This window comes from Bufo bufo, chromosome 9 (genome assembly GCF_905171765.1).
Source record: "Bufo bufo chromosome 9, aBufBuf1.1, whole genome shotgun sequence".
NCBI lineage: Eukaryota > Metazoa > Chordata > Amphibia > Anura > Bufonidae > Bufo > Bufo bufo.
This window is the reverse complement of record NC_053397.1, coordinates 62821233-62843883: the sequence shown is the minus strand read 5'-3', so window position 1 is coordinate 62843883 and position 22651 is coordinate 62821233. Positions and strand designations below refer to the sequence as shown.

The 22651-nt window shown below is 44.2% G+C and overlaps 1 protein-coding gene across 1 annotated transcript in view; it reads left to right on the top strand.

The window, feature by feature from the left end:
• LOC120978989 (calcium-activated chloride channel regulator 1-like) overlaps positions 1 to 22651 on the top strand; it is a 77140-nt gene that overhangs the window by 40163 nt on the left and 14326 nt on the right. The window contains exons 5-9 of the mRNA XM_040407474.1: positions 5885 to 6062; positions 6151 to 6375; positions 7428 to 7652; positions 14871 to 15051; positions 18242 to 18348. Coding sequence (XP_040263408.1) covers positions 5885 to 6062; positions 6151 to 6375; positions 7428 to 7652; positions 14871 to 15051; positions 18242 to 18348 — 916 coding nt within the window. The remainder of the gene's footprint in view (positions 1 to 5884; positions 6063 to 6150; positions 6376 to 7427; positions 7653 to 14870; positions 15052 to 18241; positions 18349 to 22651) is intronic.

The following is a 22651-nucleotide window of genomic DNA, read 5'->3' as shown; positions in this document are numbered from 1 at the left end:
AGGGCATCTGACATATTTCATTTTTTTGTTTTTTGGTTTAAGTTATCTGTAAGTAATAATGTGCTATTTATTCTTTCCCCACATGGCTGGAATTTTTTGTTGCTGTTGGGGTTGTTTAAATTAATTAAGCCGGCATATAGGTGATCAGTACACCAATACATAGGGTAGTGCAACAAATTACCTGTGAGTGATAACATGATATTAACCATCAGGCCTCAATCATCCATTTCCATTTATTGCTTTCTCCACATGGATGGAATTTAATATTTTTGTGGGAATTTTTCAAGTTGATTAAACCAGCATATAGGTGATCAGTATACCAATACACAGGGTAGTGCAACAAATTATCTGTGAGTGATAATGTGATATTAAGCATCAGGCCTCAATAATCCATTTCTATATATTTCTTTCTCCACCCGGTTCCAAATTTTTTGAGGGGTTGTTCAATTGAAATAAATAGCATAAAGACATTCACTACACCAAAACACTGGATAGTGCACCAAATTATATGTGAATGACTACCTAATATTAAGCGTCAGGCCTCAATCATCCATTTCCATTCATTTCTTTTTCCACATAGCTCCAAGTTGTTTTGGAGTTATTCAATATAATTAAACCAGCATATAGTTGATCACTACATCAATACGGTAGTGGACTAAATTATCTGTGCGTAATTACATGATAGTAAACGTCAGATCCCATTTCCATTTATTTTTTTCTCCACAGAGTTGGAATTTTATTTTTTTGCGGTGGTTGAATTAAACTAGCACATAGTTGTTCACTACACCAATACACAAGGTGTTTTCCTATAATGTGATATTAAGTGTCAGGACTTAATCAGCCATTTCCTTTTATTTATTTATTTATTTCTCCACATGGTTGGAATTTTTTTATTTATTTATTATTATTATTATTTTGGGGGGGCTGATTAATGTATTTAAACCAGCATATAGATGATTAGAACACCAATACACAGGATATTTCACCAAATTATCTATGAGTGATAAGAATTTAGGCCTAAATTTAGGCCTAAATCCGCTTCCGTTTATTGTCTTCATAAGGTGCCACTTTTATTTAGGGGTTGTTGACTATATTCAAGCCAGCATATACGTGATTACTACACTAATACACAGGGTAACACACAAAATTATCTGTGAGACCCAAAAATGTCAGGGCTATGGAAAGGTTCCAAACGAAAGACCCAGAGCCAGAATATAGGTAGCAGCAGCACCAGAAGTAGTAGTAGACCACAGTTGCCCCTGCTGGCTTTGGAAAAGCGTATCATTTATATTTGAGGTGAAAGAGTATGAGATTGTGGATCGGATGTCTTAATCCTCTTAGTCGCAGCAGGATGACATGAAGGTGACTTCAGAGTCTGACACTGTGCCCTGGAGCCAGGGGTCACAGTGTTTCTCCTGCTCCTCCTCCTTGCAGCCCCAGAGAAGACTTTCAGTGGAGTCTTCACTGCCCCTTACTATTGGGGCGCCTTCCTTTTTCCTAAGAAGTGGCAAGAAAACCCTGCAACGCCCTACAGCAGATAGTCAACAGAGTCTCCTTGTTGATGACTTGTGTGAGAGCCGTCACCGTTTGGGCTGCCCTTAGGAGGAGGTTCGGGAGAAGGCTGGGGAACCCATGCATAGCTGTTTTGATGGTGGTGGTAATAGTGGCATCTGTTGCTGTGGCATTGGTGGTGGGGGCAGCAACAGTGGCAGTCAGGGAAAATGCAGAGTAGGCGGGACCAGGAGTCCACCATGATTATTCAAATTTATTCTGATAAAATTGGCAGGGAGGGTGAGTACTCCAATGACAATTGTGTGCTGGAGAGGACATGGGAGCTGAATTGGGGTGCTGAGAAGGAGGCAGCTGACACTGTGGGTGGGTTAGGCCCAAAATGTGCCAGACCTAAGCTAAGCTTTGCTGCCTGTAGCTCTGTGTGAGTAACTACCATATGGTGTTTTTTTCTCCACAAGGCAGGCACAAAACCACAGCTGTGTGCAAAATAGGCAGGACTAAAATAAGCAGTGGCCGTTGAAACACAATTAAGTACCAGAAGTCTATTGCAGCACATAAGGTGGCAGCACCAGATCATTTGGGAAAATACAACTGGCCAACATTCAAAACAAGTCTGTCTGTCCTTCTCCTGGTCCTCTTTTTGGAAGTCAACTCACATCCTCAAGCAATATGATATCTGTCATCATTATCACCATCACCTTCTTATTCTCCTTCTAAGACTCTTCTTTGTCCTTGGCTCCATCATGAGACATCTACAACAGAATGTTTGGCTATCAAAAAACTTTTCTCCACTAACAATTAGCTTGTCTTCAAGCTGAACACCCACCTGGCCATGTTGCTGGTGATACACTTTCTGCAGTATCATTGTAGAAGTGCCTTATACTCTCAAGTGGTGGAGTATATGTGCCACTCCTTGCAATTCTAACTGTGTGGCAAGCTACACTCCATGGTGGACAGCTGGAGCAGCTGTTATGGGGACAGTACATGTCTTTCATGGCCCACTGGAACAATGTTTTTTTTGGCAGCGGCGAGGCAGCACCTCAGCAACTAGGCAAGGTCCTTTTGACCCCTCCATGATTGTGTCATCCTGGCTCCCACACGGTCACTTATCCATCTCTGTCCTCAACAGCAGCAGGGCACAGGGTTGCTCCCACCACACCTCCTTCCTATCACATGTGTCAAGTCAAGTGTTGCCATGCAGTGATCGATCTAGGTGAGAGTAACCGCTCCGGTGATCAGTTGCTAAAGTACATCAAGCAGAAAACATCCCGATGGCTGTCACCCCACTGTCTCCAACTGGGCAAGGTGGTCAGCAACAGGGGCCGCCACATTCTGGCTACCCTGAACCTGGGGGAAATAGCACATGTTCCCTACATGGCTTTTTAAAAAACTGCACTGGCTTGCCCAAGGTGCTGGCAATGTCCAGGAGACTGTGCCTTTTTTCAGCAGCATGTGTGGTTTCGAGGTTGGGCGGTGGCAGTCCATGCCAATCATGCTGCAGTTGTCCTTAATCCCCCTCATATGTATTTTTGAAGAGACACTGATTCTTATGCAATAGGTTGTGACGAAGGAGGAGGAAGAAGAACAGCTAATGCATCTTGTTGTCCGCTTTGTAGCTGTTGGGGACCCACAATGAGAAACTCACATGGTAGAGGAGGAGGAGGTGCTGCCACTGGAGGAGGAAGAAGAGTCAGAGTTGGAGGAGCAAGAGGATGAGGATGATGAGGGTGACACATGCCATTATAATATGAAGCACTTCAGTCACCTGTAGCAATTACAAGTCCACACCAGGAGCTCTGCTAAACCCAGCACTAACAGTCTTTCAAACTTGCAGACTTGTGTGTTCTTTTTACCTCATTGTGCCAATATTGTATGTGAGTGAGAAATAGAAGCCATACTCACAAGTCGCTGGTACAAAAGCTTTTGTTTCTTTTATTTCTTTACTTCATTCCAATATAAAATGATACATCATGAGGGACGCTGAGACAGACATCGTTCACACTTTCTCCCCTCCACGCGACATTTCGGGAGAACATGCCCGATTACTCATGCTTGAGAAAGGGGGTATGTTCTCCCGAAACATCACGTTGGGGGGGAGAAGGTGTGAACGATGTCGGTGACAAAGGCCATGACACCCATCTCAGTCAGGGACAGAGTTGGAAAGACCTAGCTCCTCAGGCACACTGGCCAGAATGGCGACCTTTAGACTCGCTTACGCAGTTACAGATGGATCGTTGAAATCAAGCAGTCTGATGATTACTGGATAGCCATGCTTTTAGACCCTCGCTATCAAAGCAAAATGGGGAAATGTTTTACTCCAACATAAAGGAAGGCCAAATTACATTACCAGGAAACACTGTATATGCAGCAGCTTGCTGTAGCGTACGGTGAGCATACGCCTGCTGCCAGCATTTATGAAAGGGAGGCCCCTCTCCACCCCCTGCAGAGTCATCCCCCTTTTCAGTCTTCTGAACATGATGGAGAATTTTTCCAAGTGCTGCGCCAGGCTGAGGCCAGTCAGCAAGCCTACAGTTCCCACCTCAATGCCCAGATTCAGGCCTACCTAAACTCTGGCAGACTGGAACAGTGGCTCGTACTGGCACAGCAGGTTCACTTTCTTGCCCAGCCTCTGGTGTCATCTCAGAGAGGGTTTTCAGTTCCATGGGAGGAGGGGTGGGGGGGATGGTTTGTGAGGACATGCAAATGGACCAAGTTGTTCTCCACCAGTGTCCAAAACATAATTTTTCTCAAAATGATCCAAGCCTGGATCTATGAGCATTTTTGCACTCCTCTGGCTGAGGCCGATCTTGCCACTGTTGCTGCCAGCCTGCATCATGCCACCACTGCCATCATGCCACTGCTGCGACCTGTTGACCATCATGTTCTGTACGACTGTTGCTGCCTCCATCATCTTACCGCTACCATCATCCCATTGCTGCAGCCTGCTGACCATCATGTTCTGTATGGCTGCTACTGCCTACTGTCACGGCTGTATGTGAGCAACAATAGTATACACAGTAAAAGAGCTACTGACCGGACCCAAACTAGGGAGGATAAAGGGTGACCCCTGTCCGACCCTCAAAGCTCTCCCTATGCTGCTAAAGCACATGCCCGGATCCAAATGGCGGAACGAGGCATGCCCACGTGCCTAAGACTGATGACCACTGTAACACCTACAATAGTGGAAGGGGCACGGCCACCGGTGCCCTACTCAGTATATGGAGGGAACCGTGGCCACCTCAGATCCAGTCAGAAAATAATCAGGTACACAACAATGTCTGTACACTTAGCTGAAGGTGTTGCAGCTGCAGAGAAGACGGATCCAAGGACAGCTGGTAATATCCGGAGTGCTTGCTGCAGCAGAACACAGGTCCAGTGAACTGATAGCTACAAGTGAAGATACTAAAGCAAGAGCTACAACTGAAATGAGAACTATAATCCACGCCCTACAATAGGAGGAGGGGTGATATAAAGAGAGGGAAATCAAACGCATGAGGAACAGCTGGGAGGAAGGAAACCAAAAGTAAACAGAGCAGTGAGAACTCCTCCCAGCTCTAGTAGTGACATCATCACAGGGGTGGAGAAACAGAGCTGTGAGAACGTCCCAAAGCTCTGGTAGTGACACCTACATCATGCCACCACCACCATCATGCCACTGCTGCAGCCTGCCGACCATCATCTTCTGTAAGGCTGCTGTTGCCTCCTTCATGCTGCTGCCTGCCAACATGTACCATATGGCTGCTGCTGTCGCCACTGCCTCAGTGGCTGCTGCTGCTCCTCACTGCTAATCCCCTACTGCCACCACTATTAACACAAAGCATCTGCCACTACTAGCACTACCAGTACTACTATTACTACTACTACTACCCATAGGCAGCCGACCTACAGCCTTGCATGCTGCTTCTGCTGCCACTATTATTGCATTTCACTATATCTGTTCCCTTTCCACATCCATACTGTACTGCTGCTGCTCCAGATTAAAAGAGAGAATTTTTTTAGGCTCGTTCCTCAAGGCACTTTAAAAATTCAAATTATCCCATAACACTGCTTGTATTTAACCATTGTCTGTCCTTGATAAGGGACAATTTAGAAGCTTTGGAATATAGCATAACATATGTGAGAGAGAGTTAGGGAGCAAAATCTTGTGTTTTCTCCATGTGTAGTGTATGGGAGACATCATAACAGCAAGTCACCCACCCGGGAAAACTGAGAATTGCAAGTGTAGCTTGCGGAATTCAAAAAAGAAAATACAAAAAAAAAACTTCACCAGCAAGTTATCATATACACATAGATTAGACTTTGTATGACTAACATGTCTTTGTCTAAATACAACTATAAATACTGATACTAAGTCTTACACTGTAATTTTCAGATGCTCTGTTGATATATCAGGTGAGAACAAAATTCAGAAATGTCAAAGTACAACCTGTACGGTTAATCCATGTGATCGTGACCTCCAAACTGGACTCTTTGAAAAAGGATGTCTTTTTGTGCCTAACCAGGATCAGTTAGTCCGAGAATCGTTAATGTACATGCAGGCTCTTCCTGATGTAAGTATAAGTAAAGCCTGACGTTCTGTCATACAATGCGTAAGGCATTTTCTATTAGAAGATCTGAGTGCTGTGATTTCTCTTTTAGATCACTAAGTTCTGTAATGGAAGTAACCACAACACCGAAGCTCCAAATATGCAAAATAAAATGTGCAATTACCGTAGCACATGGGATGTGATCATGAGCTCCAATGATACGAAGTCCACAAATACAAATCCTGGCCTCAGTATTCCTGTCCCCACAATCACACTTTTGCATTATTCAGAGAGAGTGGTGACATTAGTGCTGGACGTCTCTGGAAGCATGGGTGCCGTAAGTGATCTCTATAGCATCTAATGTCTTGTAATTAAAGAATGTTTTCAATGCAGACCAAGAGGAAAACCAAGCTTTTGTCAACAGATGCCTATAATTTTGTAGACATGTGTCAGAATAAAGCAATTCTGGGTGCTGAGAATGCCAATCTATAGAACAATGGGGCGGCATAGGTCAACAGAGGGCCTTGGTCCTTTTGTTCTATTGTCTTTTCTTGGCATAGGATTTAATATGCCCCCCAGGGTATATGACCTGGCAGCACCTCTCCAAATCTAGAGTCCTCTGATTCTCTATTTTACTGTATCTTAGCGGTGCACCTTCAATGGAGGCAAACCATGCAACTGCTATGGGGTTAAGGGAGATTAGGGGAACTAATTTTCCCCGACAAGAAGACAATTCATTTTCATGCAGCCACCACTAGAAGGAGCACAATACAAAGAGATTATATCCATTCCAGTAAATGGTAACTGAGTAAAGTTTTATGCACTGAGCTCCCCCTAGTGGTGGCTGCGGGCAACCAGCTTTATAATAGAAGGGAAATGGGTTTATCAATGTACTTTTGACAGTTATCTGGTGTAAATACATTAAGAAATATGGTGCTCAGAATGAGTGCTGTATGTATAAAGTATCTATTCTACATAGCAGTGGTAGAGAGAGACTTTATTGCAATTTTTTTAAAATTAAACTTTCTTCTGCTTAATAAAAAAAGTCAATAAGTCAGAAAACTGGGGCGCTGCGCTTTGCATCCTGTATTGCGTAGGAGTGATTGTCTTGTGCATGCTAGGAAACGGTGAGTCAAGGGGGGCCATACTGTTTTGCTATAGGGTCCTATGAGTTTCCTGTAAATAAAGATTATTCACTGAATAATCAAAATTTAGCTACTTTCCTCTACTCCAAGGTCTGCTGTCAGTGATGGGAACATTCGTGTTTACATCCAAATAATGAAAACCTATCTTGATCATTGACATACATTTTAGTCCCATATAATTGAATAGCCCTTTGAATATTTGAAATAAAAACATACGGCAATTTTAACAATTTTTTTTCTTTAGAGCAATCGAATTGGACGTTTGAACCAGGCTGCAGAAGTATTACTTATCCAGGTTTTTGAGATTGATTCTTACGTTGGAGTGGTGACATTTTCAAGCGCTCCCACTGTAAAATCAGAGCTAGTCCAAATTAAAAGTGATGCAGATCGTGAGCGGCTAAGAAAACTTCTGCCAACAGTAGCAAACGGAGGAACAAATATATGTTCTGGACTTCAGAGCGGCATTCAGGTAATGTACAAGAAAGCATCTTCTCTCTAAATTATCATATTATGGAAATATTAATAAGTGACTGCCAAGAGCTTCCACTAGGGATACAGAAGACCAAAAATATAATTTACTACGGGGCTCATCTATTAGAAAGATGAATGTCTGTTTAATAGGATAAAATGATAAATCTGGAGTACATAACTGGCAGAGGAGGGTCCAAATGTGCACTATAGGACACCAGCTGTCTGGACCAGAGGAGGACAAGTATCCCCTTAATTTGTATGGCCATGCAGCTTCCATACTTATCCCCCTGAGGCAGGAGGTTAATCTGCACATAGACTGTACAGAGAAGAATAAATGTCCTTATTCTACTGCAGCAACAAATATTCAGGACTCATTCAAGTGTAGTGGTTTTTCTGAGAACTGCTGGTCAAAAATACATGAAATCTAGAAAATTATAGTTGGCACTAGAAAACATATAATGTGAAGGAAACCACACAAGATATATAAAATGAAACTATTTAAACCTGCATAAAATTACAGGGCAAATCCCATATTTATGCAGTAGGAGGTCTACAATCCATACAAAAGGCGACAGGAATATAAAGCAAGGAGATTAATGAGTCTACACAATGTTGTTGCAGCTGGATAAAAAAAATAATAATAATTTATGTATGAAAAAAGGATAAATGAACAGTGAAAAAATATGTACACTAAAAAAGATCAAGTATGACTGGCAATCCTCCTATGTATTTAAATAGTGCACACACTTTTATAAGTTATGATCATTAGAAATGGCCTTGCGGTTCGCCCGGCGGTCGTTTCACGGCGAACTTTGCACGTTCGCGATTTGCCGAACATATGGCGATGTCCACCGACGCCATATTCTTTTGCATTGTGCTGAACTTTGACCCATGACACATCCATCAGGTGGGACAGGACAGCCAATTGAGACGTTTCAGCACCTGGACACACCCCCACCCTATCAAAGAACCCGATCAAGTATGACTGGCAATCCTTCTATGTATTTAAATAGTGCACAGACTTTTATAAGTTATGATCATTAGAAATGGCCTTGCGGTTCGCCCGGCGGTCGTTTCACGGAGAACTTTGCACGTTCGCGATTTGCCGAACATATGGCGATGTCCACCGACGCCATATTCTTTTGCATTGTGCTGAACTTTGACCCATGACACATCCATCAGGTGGGACAGGACAGCCAATTGAGACGTTTCAGCACCTGGACACACCCCCACCCTATCAAAGTACCCGATCTGGCAGCCATTTTACATTCTGTGTTTTGCCAGTATAGGGAGAAGTTGCTTTGTAGAGCAGGGACAGGCTGTTAGGGACACCAAATGCTAGCTAATAGGGCCACAAAAGTAATTTTAAGGACTAGTATAGGTGTGCTATCGATAGGTGTGATATACTGATGGGTGTGATATACTTATAATATACTTTCTAACATAGAAAGTATATTATAGTACATTTGTATTGTGCAGCAGTTGTGTGCGGTTCTGCTGCGATACCGCAGCTATATAGAGGGACAAGCGCTATTGGAACAACTATTTGCAATGGGTGTGATATACCTGTTACCCCCAAAAAAATGATTGAGGGGTGTGATATACCTTCTTCCACAAAATACTAATTGAGGGCTGCGATATACCTGTTGCCTTAAATAAACATGGTGGTGTTATATACTTATATATACTTATATATTAACTGTTGTGGCAAAAAAAAAATTGAGGGGTGTGATATACCTGCTTCCACAAAATACTGATTAAGGGGTTCGATATACCTGCTTCCACCAAATTTTGATTGAGGGGTGCAATATCCCTGCTTCCACAAAATACTGATTATGGGGTTTGATATACCTGCTTCCACCAAATATTGATTGAGGGCTGCGATATACCTGCTTCCACAAAATACTGATTAAGGGTTTTGATATACCTGCTTCCACAAAATACGGATTGAGGCCTGCAATATACCTGCTTCCACAAAATACTGATTAAGGGGTTCGATATACCTGTTTCCGCCAAATATTGATTGAGGCCTGCAATATACCTGCTTCCACAAAATACTGATTGAGGGCTGCGATATACCTGCTTCCACAAAATACTGATTAAGGGGTTTGATATACCTGCTTCCACAAAATACTGATTGAGGGCTGCGATATATTTGTTTCCACAAAATATCGATTAAGGGGTTCGATATACCTGTTTCCACCAAATATTGATTAAGACCTGCAATATACCTGCTTCGACAAAATACTGATTAAGTGGTTTGATATAACTGCTTCCACAAAATACTGATTAAGGCGTTTGATATACCTGTTTCCACCAAATATTGATTGAGGCCTACGATATATCAGCTTCCACCGAAAATTGATTAAGGGGTTTGATATGCCTCCTTTCACAAAATACTGGTTGAGGGCTGTGATGTACCTGCTTCCACAAAATACTGATTAAGGGGTTTGATATATCTGTTTCCACCAAATATTAATTGAGGCCTGCGATATACCTGCTTCCACAAAATACAAATTAAGGGGTTTGATAAACCTGCTTACACTAAATACTGATTGAGGGCTGCGATATACCTGCTTCCACAAAATACAGATTCAGGGGTTTGATATACCTGCTTCTACAAAATACTGATTAAGGGTTTTGATATACCTGCTTCCACAAAATACGGATTGAGGCCTGCAATATACCTGCTTCCACAAAATACTGATTAAAGGGTTCTATATACCTGTTTCCACCAAATATTGATTGAGGCCTGCAATATACCTTCTTCCACAAAATACTGATTGAGGGCTGCGATATACCTGCTTCCACAAAATACTGATTAAGGGGTTTGATATACCTGCTTCCACAAAATACTGATTGAGGGCTGCGATATATTTGTTTCCACAAAATATCGATTAAGGGGTTCGATATACCTGTTTCCACCAAATATTGATTAAGACCTGCAATATACCTGCTTCGACAAAATACTGATTAAGTGGTTTGATATAACTGCTTCCACAAAATACTGATTAAGGCGTTTGATATACCTGTTTCCACAAATATTGATTGAGGCCTACGATATATCAGCTTCCACCGAAAATTGATTAAGGGGTTTGATATGCCTCCTTCCACAAAATACTGGTTGAGGGCTGTGATGTATCTGCTTCCACAAAATACTGATTAAGGGGTTTGATATATCTGTTTCCACCAAATATTAATTGAGGCCTGCGATATACCTGCTTCCACAAAATACAAATTAAGAGGTTTGATAAACCTGCTTACACTAAATACTGATTGAGGGCTGCGATATACCTGCTTCCACAAAATACAGATTCAGGGGTTTGATATACCTGCTTCCACAAAATACTGATTAAGGGCTGCGATATACCTGCTTCCACAAAATACTGATAAAGGGGTTTGATATACCTGTTTCCACCAAATATTGATTGAGGCCTGCAATATAACTGCTTCCACAAAATACAGATTAAGGGGTTCGATATACCTGTTTCCACCAAATATTGATTGAGGCCTGCGATATTGGAAGCCAAGAGCCACACCGGTCCTGCATTGCTTTCAGCTCTACGGTCACAGGCCGATCAGTGGTTAACCCCGCTCAATTTGACAGTTGGTAAAATGGTGTGTGACAACGGTGCCAATCTGCTGAGCGCACTGAAACAGGGCAAAATGACACATGTGCCGTGCATGGCACATGTCCTGAACTTAGTCGTGCAGTGATTCGTTGCCAAATAACCCGGGGTCCAGGACATCTTGCAGCAGGCCAGGAAAATCACTGGCCATTTTATAAGATCTTACACGGGCATGGCTCGCGTTGCTGACATTCAGCGGCGACATCACTTGCCCGTCAGATGTCTGATTTGTGACAGCCTGACGAGCTGGAACTCCACCTTGTATATACTTGACAGGCTGCTCCAGCAGCAACGTGCCGTTAACGACTACCTGTAAGAACTCTGCAGTAGGATGCATGCAGACTTCTATGACCATTTGATGAGACTGGTCAGTCGCAGCCAGGGCGCCATCAGTGACATCGTACCTTACACCTTCTTTCTGGAGTGTCCATTGTATTGTGTCATTGATCAAGCCATTGAGGAGCAGGAAGATGAGGAAGTCGCAATGCTGAATGAATTCCCAGTGGGGGCTACTCCATCTGAGACAAGTCAGCAGGAGTCTGAAGAGGAGTCAGAGGAGGATGGTGGCTGGGGGGGGGAGGAGGAGGAGCAAGAAGAGTAGGCTTTGAGGGGGACTTTAAACTTTTCAGGGATCCCTGGTGTTGTCCGTGGCTGGGGGGAGGAGACTGAGGACGACATTCTCCTGGGCGATGAGCAGGAGCCAGGGCGCTCCACCGCTTCCAATTTAGTGCAAATGGGGGCCTTCATGCTCCAGTGTGTGAAGAGGGACCCCCGTATAAAAAGCATAAAGGGCAAGGACCAGTACTGGGTGGCAACATACTTAGACCCCCAGTACAAACACAAAATAGAGGACATGTTACAACTTACCAGCATCACAGAGGGCTGGCAGAATGCAGCATTTCCAGGCCTTGCTGTGAGAGATGCTGCATTCTGCTGTTGCAGGCGCTGGCAGAGGAACTTCCACCCACAGCAAAACAGGTGCGGGTACCAATCCTATTGCGCCTGCAAGAAGAGGGCGGTTTGAAGATGTGTTGGTCACTTTTGATATGAGATCATTCTTGCAGCCAACCCATCGACAGCTGCCCTCCGGATCCAGCCTCAGGGAACGCCTAGACCGACAGGTGTCCGACTACATCGGGTTAACGGCCGATGTGGACGCTCTGAGGAACCCCTGGACTACTGGGTGTGCAGGCTTGACCTGTGACAAGAGCTGGCACAATTTTCCATTGGACTCTTGGCATGCTCCTGGTCGAGTGTCTTGTCTGAAAGGACGTTCAGAGCAGCAGGTGGGATCGTGACCGATAAGCGTACTCGCCTAGCTCAAGATAGTGTGGGCTACCTCACATTTCTAAAAATGAATAAGGCATGGATCTCGGATGAATTCAACACCTGTGACAACCACGTGTAATTGAATTTCCTCATGCCAGCCCACACATATCCGCCATCACTTAGAACAATGAATGGTCCTTGTCTTATGTATATACAGCGGCATAAAAGGCCTTTTCTGTCAGGTGAATGCCTAATTTTTGGGGCCTGTACTGGCCTACAGTAAAATTTGGGTCCAGTGACCGCCTAATGTACCTCCAGCCACATCATCACAAGTTCTTTTCTGTCAGATGAATGCCTAATTTCTGGGGCCTTACTGGCCGACAGTAAACTTTTCAGCCTGTGACCGCCTAATGTACCTCCAGCCACATAATCACAAGTTTTTTTCTGTATGGTGAATGCCTAATTTTTGGGGCCTGTACTCCCGTGGCCTAAAATAAAAAATTTCTAGGCTCCAGTAGGGCACATTTTTGAGAGTTTCCTAAAAATGGCCCCTGATTAAAATACATATTTTTTGTGGGAATTTTTGCCAATGATCCCCTCTGGTATGTCACTCTCCATGTTGTGTGACTATTTGTGCACTTCTAGTAAGTATTTGGTGGTTGCAAATATGACCTGAAGGTTTTTCAGGTTCGCCTGCCATTAAAGTGAATTGGTCTCGCCGCGAACGCACGGTTCGCGAACATTTGATCGCGAACGTGCGTTTGAGAACTGTCCCGGCTGATGTTCGTCCATCACTAATGATCATATTCAATTTTCTCCATGGGCCCCTCACAGTATATTAATCAATAACTGACCGGGGCTTGCATGATTAAAAAAATACTGTTAAAAATCATAATCCAGAATATAAAAACTTTGCATGACTATGTCTTGTGGCTAAATATATGTATCTCTCATATTGTGTGCCATATATCTCAGAATTGTAGTATTCAGAGTATCGGTTTTAATCATATATACTGTATATACACGTCTTGATTCCAGGTAAGTCTTGCAAGTATATGAATTTATGAGTATATCCCAAAAAAGCTTGTGCAAGATGTGCCTTGCCGCCCCCCAGTGTGTTGTATTCACTTGCAGATTTTGTTCTCCACTTGTCTTTATTCCTTAAATGAATGTAATGCTGGCTCTCGCGGGTTTGCGGGTGTACTACATCCTGCTTCCTCCCAGCATGTGTTATTCACTAATGTCTCCGGAAACCACATATCTTGCTGGTAATATCAATAGGAGAAAACTTAAACAAATCCAAAAAGTGCCTGTCGTTCTGGTGTGGATATCAATTATGTCTACCAGACGCATTTCGGAGTTGTCTCACCTCTTTCCTCAGTGGTGCCACTGTGGAGAAAGGCAATAGCAATGATTAAAGAACTGATACACCCTCCTAAATCTTGTGCACATCTGTTCAAAATCCAGAGCAGAAATGTTGTATGGAATGCATTAGGTCATGTTCACACAGCATAAATTATTTGCCATGGAATCCACAGCAGAAATCTGAGGCTGACCCTGGGATTTCAGCCAGTTTGCTTTGCCGAGGACACATTTTAGACAGCTAATCCATGTGTGGCTAACCAGTATGTTGTCTACCACTGAAACTAGAACTGTTCATTCATTTTTACTAAATTACATTGCGGATTCTTATTACAAACAATAGGAGGCTAATTTTAAGTATTTTTTACATGCAGATTTCAGCTTGGAAAATGTGCCGATACCATTGTAAAAAATATGCTAAGTGATCGTGTCCATAGGTGTTACTGAACCAAGAACATGTAAAAGAATTAGGGTGTCATTTACAACCCGATATACTGTACACGAGTTTTTGAGAGTATACCTGTCACAATCTGCCACTTTTGCCCGATCACCCCAGTTCTAAAAAAGTGGGGCATGGCATGGGGAAGGGGCGGACAGGCCCATCTCATTCAGCATTTTTTACTCCTGGTTTAGGTGTGGAAAATGGTCTAAATTTAAGCCAGCAAGGAAGCTGCCTTAGATTTAGACCGGCACTGGATATGCCGAAGGTATGTAGAGGCTAGCATAATTTTGGTGCGCAAATGGGCTTTAAGACCGGTGTCTAAAACGCTGGTCTTAATAAATGACCCCCTTAGTTTTTAGTGGTGTTACAGTATGTAAAAGATTCGAAAATTCCAACATAAGCTTGGAGGAATTGAAAAGGGAAGGAGTAAAGAATTTGGTTTTCTAAAATTTGTTTCATCTATGACTAAAGAGATGGTTAATATGTATTATTTATTTCCCATGTTACCACACAGGTAAATAAAAAGCAGTATGGCTCATCTGATGGAACTGAAGTCATATTACTATCAGATGGAGAAGACAATTTTGATACCAACCTTTGCGTCCCACAAATTTTAGCGAGCGGTGCCATAATTCATGTCATATTCTTCGGAGCTGCTGAAGAACCAAGACTAAAAGAGATTGCAAAAGCTACAGGTGAGCAGAGCACTCAATCTACTCCTTATTACAAATTTATGTATTAGATCTAATGCACTACTAGTGTAATATAACTCTACATGACCTCTGAGTTGCATGCAGGCACAATATGGCAGCCATAGAAATTTAAAAGACTCTAGCCTAAGGCCTCTTTCACACAGGCGTTGCGGGAAAATGTGCGGGTGTGTTGCGGGAACACGCACGATTTTTCCGCGTGAGTGCAAAACATTGGTCCACATGGTCCATCACATGATCCATCACCATGGTAAAAGATCATGTGATGGATCATGTGATGACCGGAGTGACGTCACCACAGGTCCTGTTCCTACAATCAGCAAAGAAGGAGACAGAAGGAGATGCCGGCAGCGCGATCAAGTGGACTAAGGTGAGTTAAATTATTTTAATTTTTTTTTAACCCCTCCAGCGCTAATTTACTATGCATTCTGTATTCAGAATGCTATTATTTTCCCTTATAACATTGTTATAAGGGGAAATAATAATGATCTGGTCTCCATCCCGATCGTCTCCTAGCAACCGTGCGTGAAAATCGGACCGCATCCGCACTTGCTTGCGGATGCTTGCGATTTTCACGCAACCCCATTCACTTCTATGGGGCCTGCGTTGCGTCATGTGAACAGCCCCATAGAAATAAATGGGTCAAGATTCAGTGCGGGTGCAATGCGTTCAACTCACGCATCGCATCCGCGCGGAATAGTCGCCCGTGTGAAAGGGGCCTTAGGGTTCATGCACATGACCATATGTATTTTGCGGTCGGCAAAAAAGGGATCCACAAAAAATACGGGTGACTTCCGTTTGCATCCCATATTTTGTGCAACAGCTGGCCCCTACTAGAACAGTCCTATCCTTGTCCGTGATGCGGGCAATAATATGACGTGTTATATTTTTTTGCGGAACGGACATTCGGACATATGGAAACGGAATGCAAATGGAGTAACTTCGCAAAAAAAATGGAACAGACACGGAAAGAAAATACGTTTGTGTTCATGAGCCCTAACTCTATATTCCTCTGATTTCACACAGAGGTACATGAATGTTTGGCTATTAGATTACATATGAATCTGATCAGACACTATTGGTGTTGAACGAAGTGGAATTCGATCCGAATTTCAGGATAAATTTGATTTGCCTCAAAGCTAGATGGTAGAGAATCAATTTTACCTGAAATAGTGTAAAAAAAACTAAAAGAAACATACTTACCTCCTTAATTTGCTCACGACGGGCCAGCTGCCTCCATCTTGATTGAAGATCTCGCACAAAATCCTGTACACGGTGACATATGCGGTCACCACGCCAGCCTACGCCAGATTTTGTGCCAGATATTTAATCAAGATGGAGGCGGCAGGCCCTTCACTATCAAATGAATGAGCGTAAGTATGATTTTATTATTATTATTATTATAAAAAAAAAAAAATTATAATTTTTTTTTGCATTATGTTATTACTATCAGATGCTGTGATCAGCTATGAACGTGGCATCTGAGGGGTACAATGACGAGGGGTGGCGCAAATGCAGCTCCCTCTCATTGTACCCACTACTTGCTTCATGATGAAGTCATTCGTCAAGAACCACATTTCTTTGTTAAATTTGGGCGAAGCAGCCGAATCAAATTTTCCAATACTTCACTCATCTCTAGACACTATATTAAAGGGGTGCCCATAAAGTGTTAAAAAAAAAAAAAAAAAAAGATCACTTGGCTTCTGAAGGACCTGGCTTTCCAGTGCCTTGGCTCTTGTTCCACAAGACCAGCAGTGAGGATGCACTGTTCCTAGTCATGTAACCACTGCAGACAATCATTAATCACTGTGTGTGGGGGGGGGGGGGGGGGGTGGGGAGGGTTATTAAACAGCATCTATCACCATTAATAATCCTATTAAACCTGGCATATTGACTGGTAGGGTTGATCATTGTGACTTAAATGAGTTCTTTTTCTCTGCAATCAGTGTTACTGATGCATAGAAGTTATTATTTTTAGTTATTATTTTTAGTTTTTAGGCTACTTTCACACTCGCGTTTGGTGCGGATCCGTCATGGATCTGCACAGACGGATCCGTTTAGATAATACAACCGTCTGCATACGTTTGTATTATTTTTAACATAGCCAAAACTCATCCGTCTTGAACACCATTGAAAGTCAATGAAGGACGGATCTGTTTTCTATTGTGCCAGATTGTGTGTTAGAAAACGGATCCGTCCCCTTTGACTTACATTGTGTGTCAGAACGGATCTGTTTGGCTCAGTTTCGTCAGACGGACAGCAAAACGTGGCAAGCAGTGTTTTGGTGTCCTCCTCCAGAGCGGAATGGTGACTGATCGGAGGCAAACTGATGCATTCTAAGCGGATCCTTTTCCATTGAGAATGCATTAGGACAAAACGGATCCGTTTTGGACCGCTTGTGAGAGCTCATGACGGATCTCACAAACGGAAAGTCAAACGCTAGTGTGAAAGTAGCCTTAGAAGTTCTTATTTTAGTTATATGTAAATAAGGTGTTGACCTAGCCCCTCGGAGCACCTCTTCACTTCCTCCTCTCCCTGTCAACATTCTTTCTCCCAGTGAGATTGCAGGGGCAGGCATCCTTACTGCTCCCAATGCTTGGCTCTGAAATCCCGTGCATGAGCAGACAGAAGTATCATTGGCGCACGTGCTGTGAAGATCTCACAGCAGAGAGGACTACTTTACTGCAGCTTGCATGAGATTTCAGGAAGAGACATCGGAGCAGGAGGATGCCTGGCTCCTTTCATCTCACTGGGAGGCATAGTGGTGACAGGGAGAGGCGAAGATTAATTTGTGCTCCGAGGGGTTAGGCCTCAGTGCTCTGAGCACCTCATTTACATTTAGCTAAAAATAATAACTTCTCTGCATCGGAATGTACCACAGCCCCTCAAAGGGAACATTCTCCTCAATTCTACTTTTCACCAACCATCTGTCACAGCGTCATGTCTCCTCTTAATGTGTGAGACCATTCATTTTAGTTTTACCCAGAGGAGAGGCTGACCTCCGGTCTACACAGGACTAGCTCTGGACTGGCAGTCAGACTGGGATTACATGACACAGCTGGTCCAAAGAATCCTATAGTCTGGAAAATATGGTAACTTATTCATAGCAAGTACACAAAGTTATTAACAGATAATTTGCCCACTGAGAAAAAATGCAATTTTGGATATCTTTCAGGTGGAAAAACCTATGTTGCCACAGATAGTGTGAATACAACTGGGTTAATTGATGCCTTCAGTTCAATGACAGCGAATAATGGAGATTTAACTACACGTTCTATACAGGTGAATGTTTCATTTTCCTCTATAATATGAGATATTGAGAATTTATCTTATACTCAACTCCAACACACTAGGGTAAATTTTATAGGAAGCTAATATATATATGCAAACACGATTGAGAACATACAAACTCCATGCAGATGTTGTCCTTGGTTCGATTCAAAGCCAAGACCCCAGCGCTGCAAGGCACCAGTGCTAACCACTGAGCCACCGTGCTGCCACACTGAAGAACGACAGCAGAAAAGAAGACCACATGGTCCACCTAGGCGGTCCTTATAGTTTTCCTTTTTTTTTCATAGAATGAATATGTTTAAGTTCACTTACTGTTGATTTTCCAACCAGGTCTGCTGAAGGTTTGTCCAAAACATCTAATACTATATTTTCTATCTTTGCTATTGATCTTCCCCCAACTAATTTCAGATTGTGCCCCCTTGTTTTTCTGGTCAGTTTCATATTAAATAACGCCACAGATTGAGCATATAATGGTGACATAACAGATAAAGGCCTCATGCACACGACCGTTGTTTTGGTCCGCATCCGAGCCTCAGTATTTGCAGCTTGGATGCGGACCCATTCACTTCAATGAGGCCGCAAAAGATGCGGACAGCACTCCGTGTGCTGTCCACATCCGTTGCTCCGTTCCGTCGTCCGCCAAAAAAATATAACCTGTCCTATTCTTGTCCATTTTGAGGACAAGAATAGGCAGTTATATTAATGGCTGCCTGCACCGTTCCGCAAATTGCGGAACACACACGGACACCATCAGTCTCATAATACAGAAAAAGGCATCACTAAATACTGTAAAAATCAATATACAGAGACCAATATTACCAAATATTACCCCCATACTGTGACCATATAATTGTTAATACGAGTTGTGCATGGGCACTCTGCAGACTGTCTAATTGATTACAGTACAATTACATCCTGTGACTTACATGTGACATTTCTTGATTTTGCTTCCCTTTTTCTTTTCCATTCGGTTCAGTCTGCCATGATGATTTCTCCCGACCATGTCTTGTCTCAGCAGAATTTGACACAGGCATCTTTGGATCCTTGATTTTCCAGCACTCTCTGCACTTATTCTTCACCTTCTACACAAAGGGGGTCATTTACTAAATGATATACACCAGTTTTTTGACAGACTTTTTCCTGCTCATGCCAGGTCTAAAAAAGGGGGATGGGAAGGGGACAGGCTGGCAGGCCCATCTCATAATTTTCTATGCCTGTTTTAGGTGTAGAAAGTGGACTAAATTTACGCCAGCAAGGAAGCTGGCTTACAATTAGACTGGCGTTGGATGCACCAAAGTTATGTAGAGGCCGGCACCTCTACATAACTTCAGCAATTCACCGCCAGCGCACAGGGTTATTAAAACCAGCGTCTAAAACGCCGGTCTTAATAAATGACCCTCAAAGTTCCTATTTATACTCCACCAGATTTGCCACCTTTTGTGCCCAAAATAGAAATAGCATCCCCTTTTTTGTACCATCTATAGGCGTCACACAGTAAGTACCATTGTTAGTGCCATGCACATAGTAATAGTACCCCACAAATTAATAGTGGCCAAAACTGTCATAATGTAAACTGTAAAAATGCCTAATTTGTGCCCAATTTAATAATAATACTCCTTTTGAGGCATCTACTCAGTACCTATTGTCCTTTTTATGCTCCTACTCAGTATAGATGCTTCCTTTTATGTCCTCACTCAGTAACAATGTCCCCTTTTTGCCCCACTCAGTACTAGCTCCAGGGCGGATTGAGAATTTTAAAGTGGCCCCGGAAAAAAACTAAAAGTGGCACCTTGTTGTAGGTGGGTCCAAATTGACAGAAAACGGGACAAAACAAGTAGGTAGGGACAACAAAAGTAGTCTGCACAGTAGTGCAGCACAGAATTCCGCCCCAGTAGAACCAAATACCACAGGGCAGCAGAAAATACAGTCCCAGCAGAACCAAATACCACAGGGCAGCACAAAACACTACCACGCCAACCACAGTATTCAGTTGTATCACAGTTTAGTTCAGGAGGGCACCTGTGGCCGTTGATCATCAGATCATTATATACTTTGCCTGCAGCCATCAAGAGGGTTTGAGTGACCCCCTAGGCATTGGCCTACCAGGAAATTTCCCTGCAGGATCTATGTCCAATCCACCCCTGAATAGCTCCCCTTTATATGCCCTTCTCATTAAAATGTGACATTTTATGCTCTCACACAGTATTGACCTTTTATGTTCCGATCTTATGCCACCCACAGGACCAACACCCCCTTGCAGGGCCGATCCTACACGGGGTGCAGTGGGTGCCCCGCACCCCAGTGCTGCGGCCCTGGTGACAAGTGGGGGCGGCCGCGGCCGGCGGCAGGGCAGAGCAGGAGATGAGCGCCTCCATTGCGGAAGCGCTCATCTCCATAGTCATCTGTATTGCCGTCCTCAGGACGGCAATACAGATGCCTGTCTGTGCTGCGGCAGAGGAGGGAGAGGTGTGTCCCCTCCTGTTCCTCTGATAGGCTGCCGGCTTAGTGCTGGCAGCCTATCAGAGGCCGGTGATGGCGCGATGACGTCATCGCGTCGCCTGAGCCGTATAGCGAGGGACACAGATGGAAGAGGTGGCCTGCATCGCATCGCATTGCTGGAGGTAAGTATAAGTGTATTATTTTATTTTATTTTTTTATATAGGTACAATACTGGGCTGGCACATAAGGGGGGCTACTGGGCTGGCACATAAGGGGGGCTACTGGGCTGGCACATAAGGGGGGACTACTGGGCTGGGCTGGCACATGATAAGGGGGGCTACTGGGCTGGCACATGATAAGGGGGGACTACTGGGCTGGCACATGATAAGGGGGGACTACTGGGCTGGCACATGATAAGGGGGGACTACTGGGCTGGCACATGATAAGGGGGGCTACTGGCACATGATATGGGGGGCTACTGGCACATGATATGGGGGCACTCTGGCTACTGGCACATGATATGGGGGCACTCTGGCTACTGGCACATGATAATGGGGGGGATCTGGCTACTGGCACATGATATGGGGGGGGGCTCTGGCTACTGGCACATGATAAGGGGGGGGGGCTCTGGCTACTGGCACATGATATGGGGGGCTACTGGCACATGATAAGGGGGGCTACTGGCACATGATAAGGGGGCTACTGGCACATGATAAGGGGGTCTACTGGCACATGATAAGGGGGGCTACTGGCACATAGGGGGGCTACTGGCACATAAGGGGGGCTACTGGCACATGATATGGGGGGCTCTGGCTACTGGCACATGATATGGGGGGGCTCTGGCTACTGGCACATGATGGTGGGGGGGCTCCTATTTCTGGCACATGATTGGGGGCACTCTGGCTACTGGCACATGATATGGGGGGCTCTGGCTACTGTCACATGATATGGGGGGGCTCTGGCTACTGACACATGATATGGGGGGGCTCTGGCTACTGGCACATGATGGTGGGGGGGGGCTCTGGCTACTGGCACATGATATGGGGGGGGGGCTCTGGCTACTGGCACATGATATGGGGGGCTACTGGCACATGATAAGGGGGGCTACTGGCAAATGATAAGGGGGCTACTGGCACATGATAAGGGGGGCTACTGGCACATGATAAGGAGGGCTACTGGCACATAGGGGGGCTACTGGCACATAAGGGGGGCTACTGGCACATGATATGGGGGGGGCTCTGGCTACTGGCATATGATATGGGGGGCTCTGGCTACTGGCACATGATGGTGGGGGGGCTCTTATTTCTGGCACATGATTGGGGGCACTCTGGCTACTGGCACATGATATGGGGGGCTCTGGCTACTGACACATGATATGGGGGGGCTCTGGCTACTGACATGATATGGGGGGGCTCTGGCTACTGGCACATGATGGTGGGGGGGCTCTTATTACTGGCACATGATTGGGGGCATCTATGGGGGCACATCTTACTGCAGATTATTGGGGGGCACTATAGGGGCATCTACTGAGGCTAAAAAAGAAGATATTTTATATGGGGGCTCTGTATAGGGGCATTTTATACTGGGACACATTATGGTGGGTACTATGGGGAAGGGGGGGCACTATGGGGGTCATCTACGGGGGCACTGAGAAGGGGTATTTTATATTGGCACATTATGGGAACATTAGCTCAACTGGGGGCATTACAAATGTTTTGCATATTATAAGGAGAATTATTACTACTGGGGGGGCATTATGGTGGGCTTTATTACTCCCCCATGGTATGACCCCCTAGTAGCAGCACCAGCCTCTCCCTGTTCTGCTATCCCTCTGCCCTTTCTCCAAATCCTTATT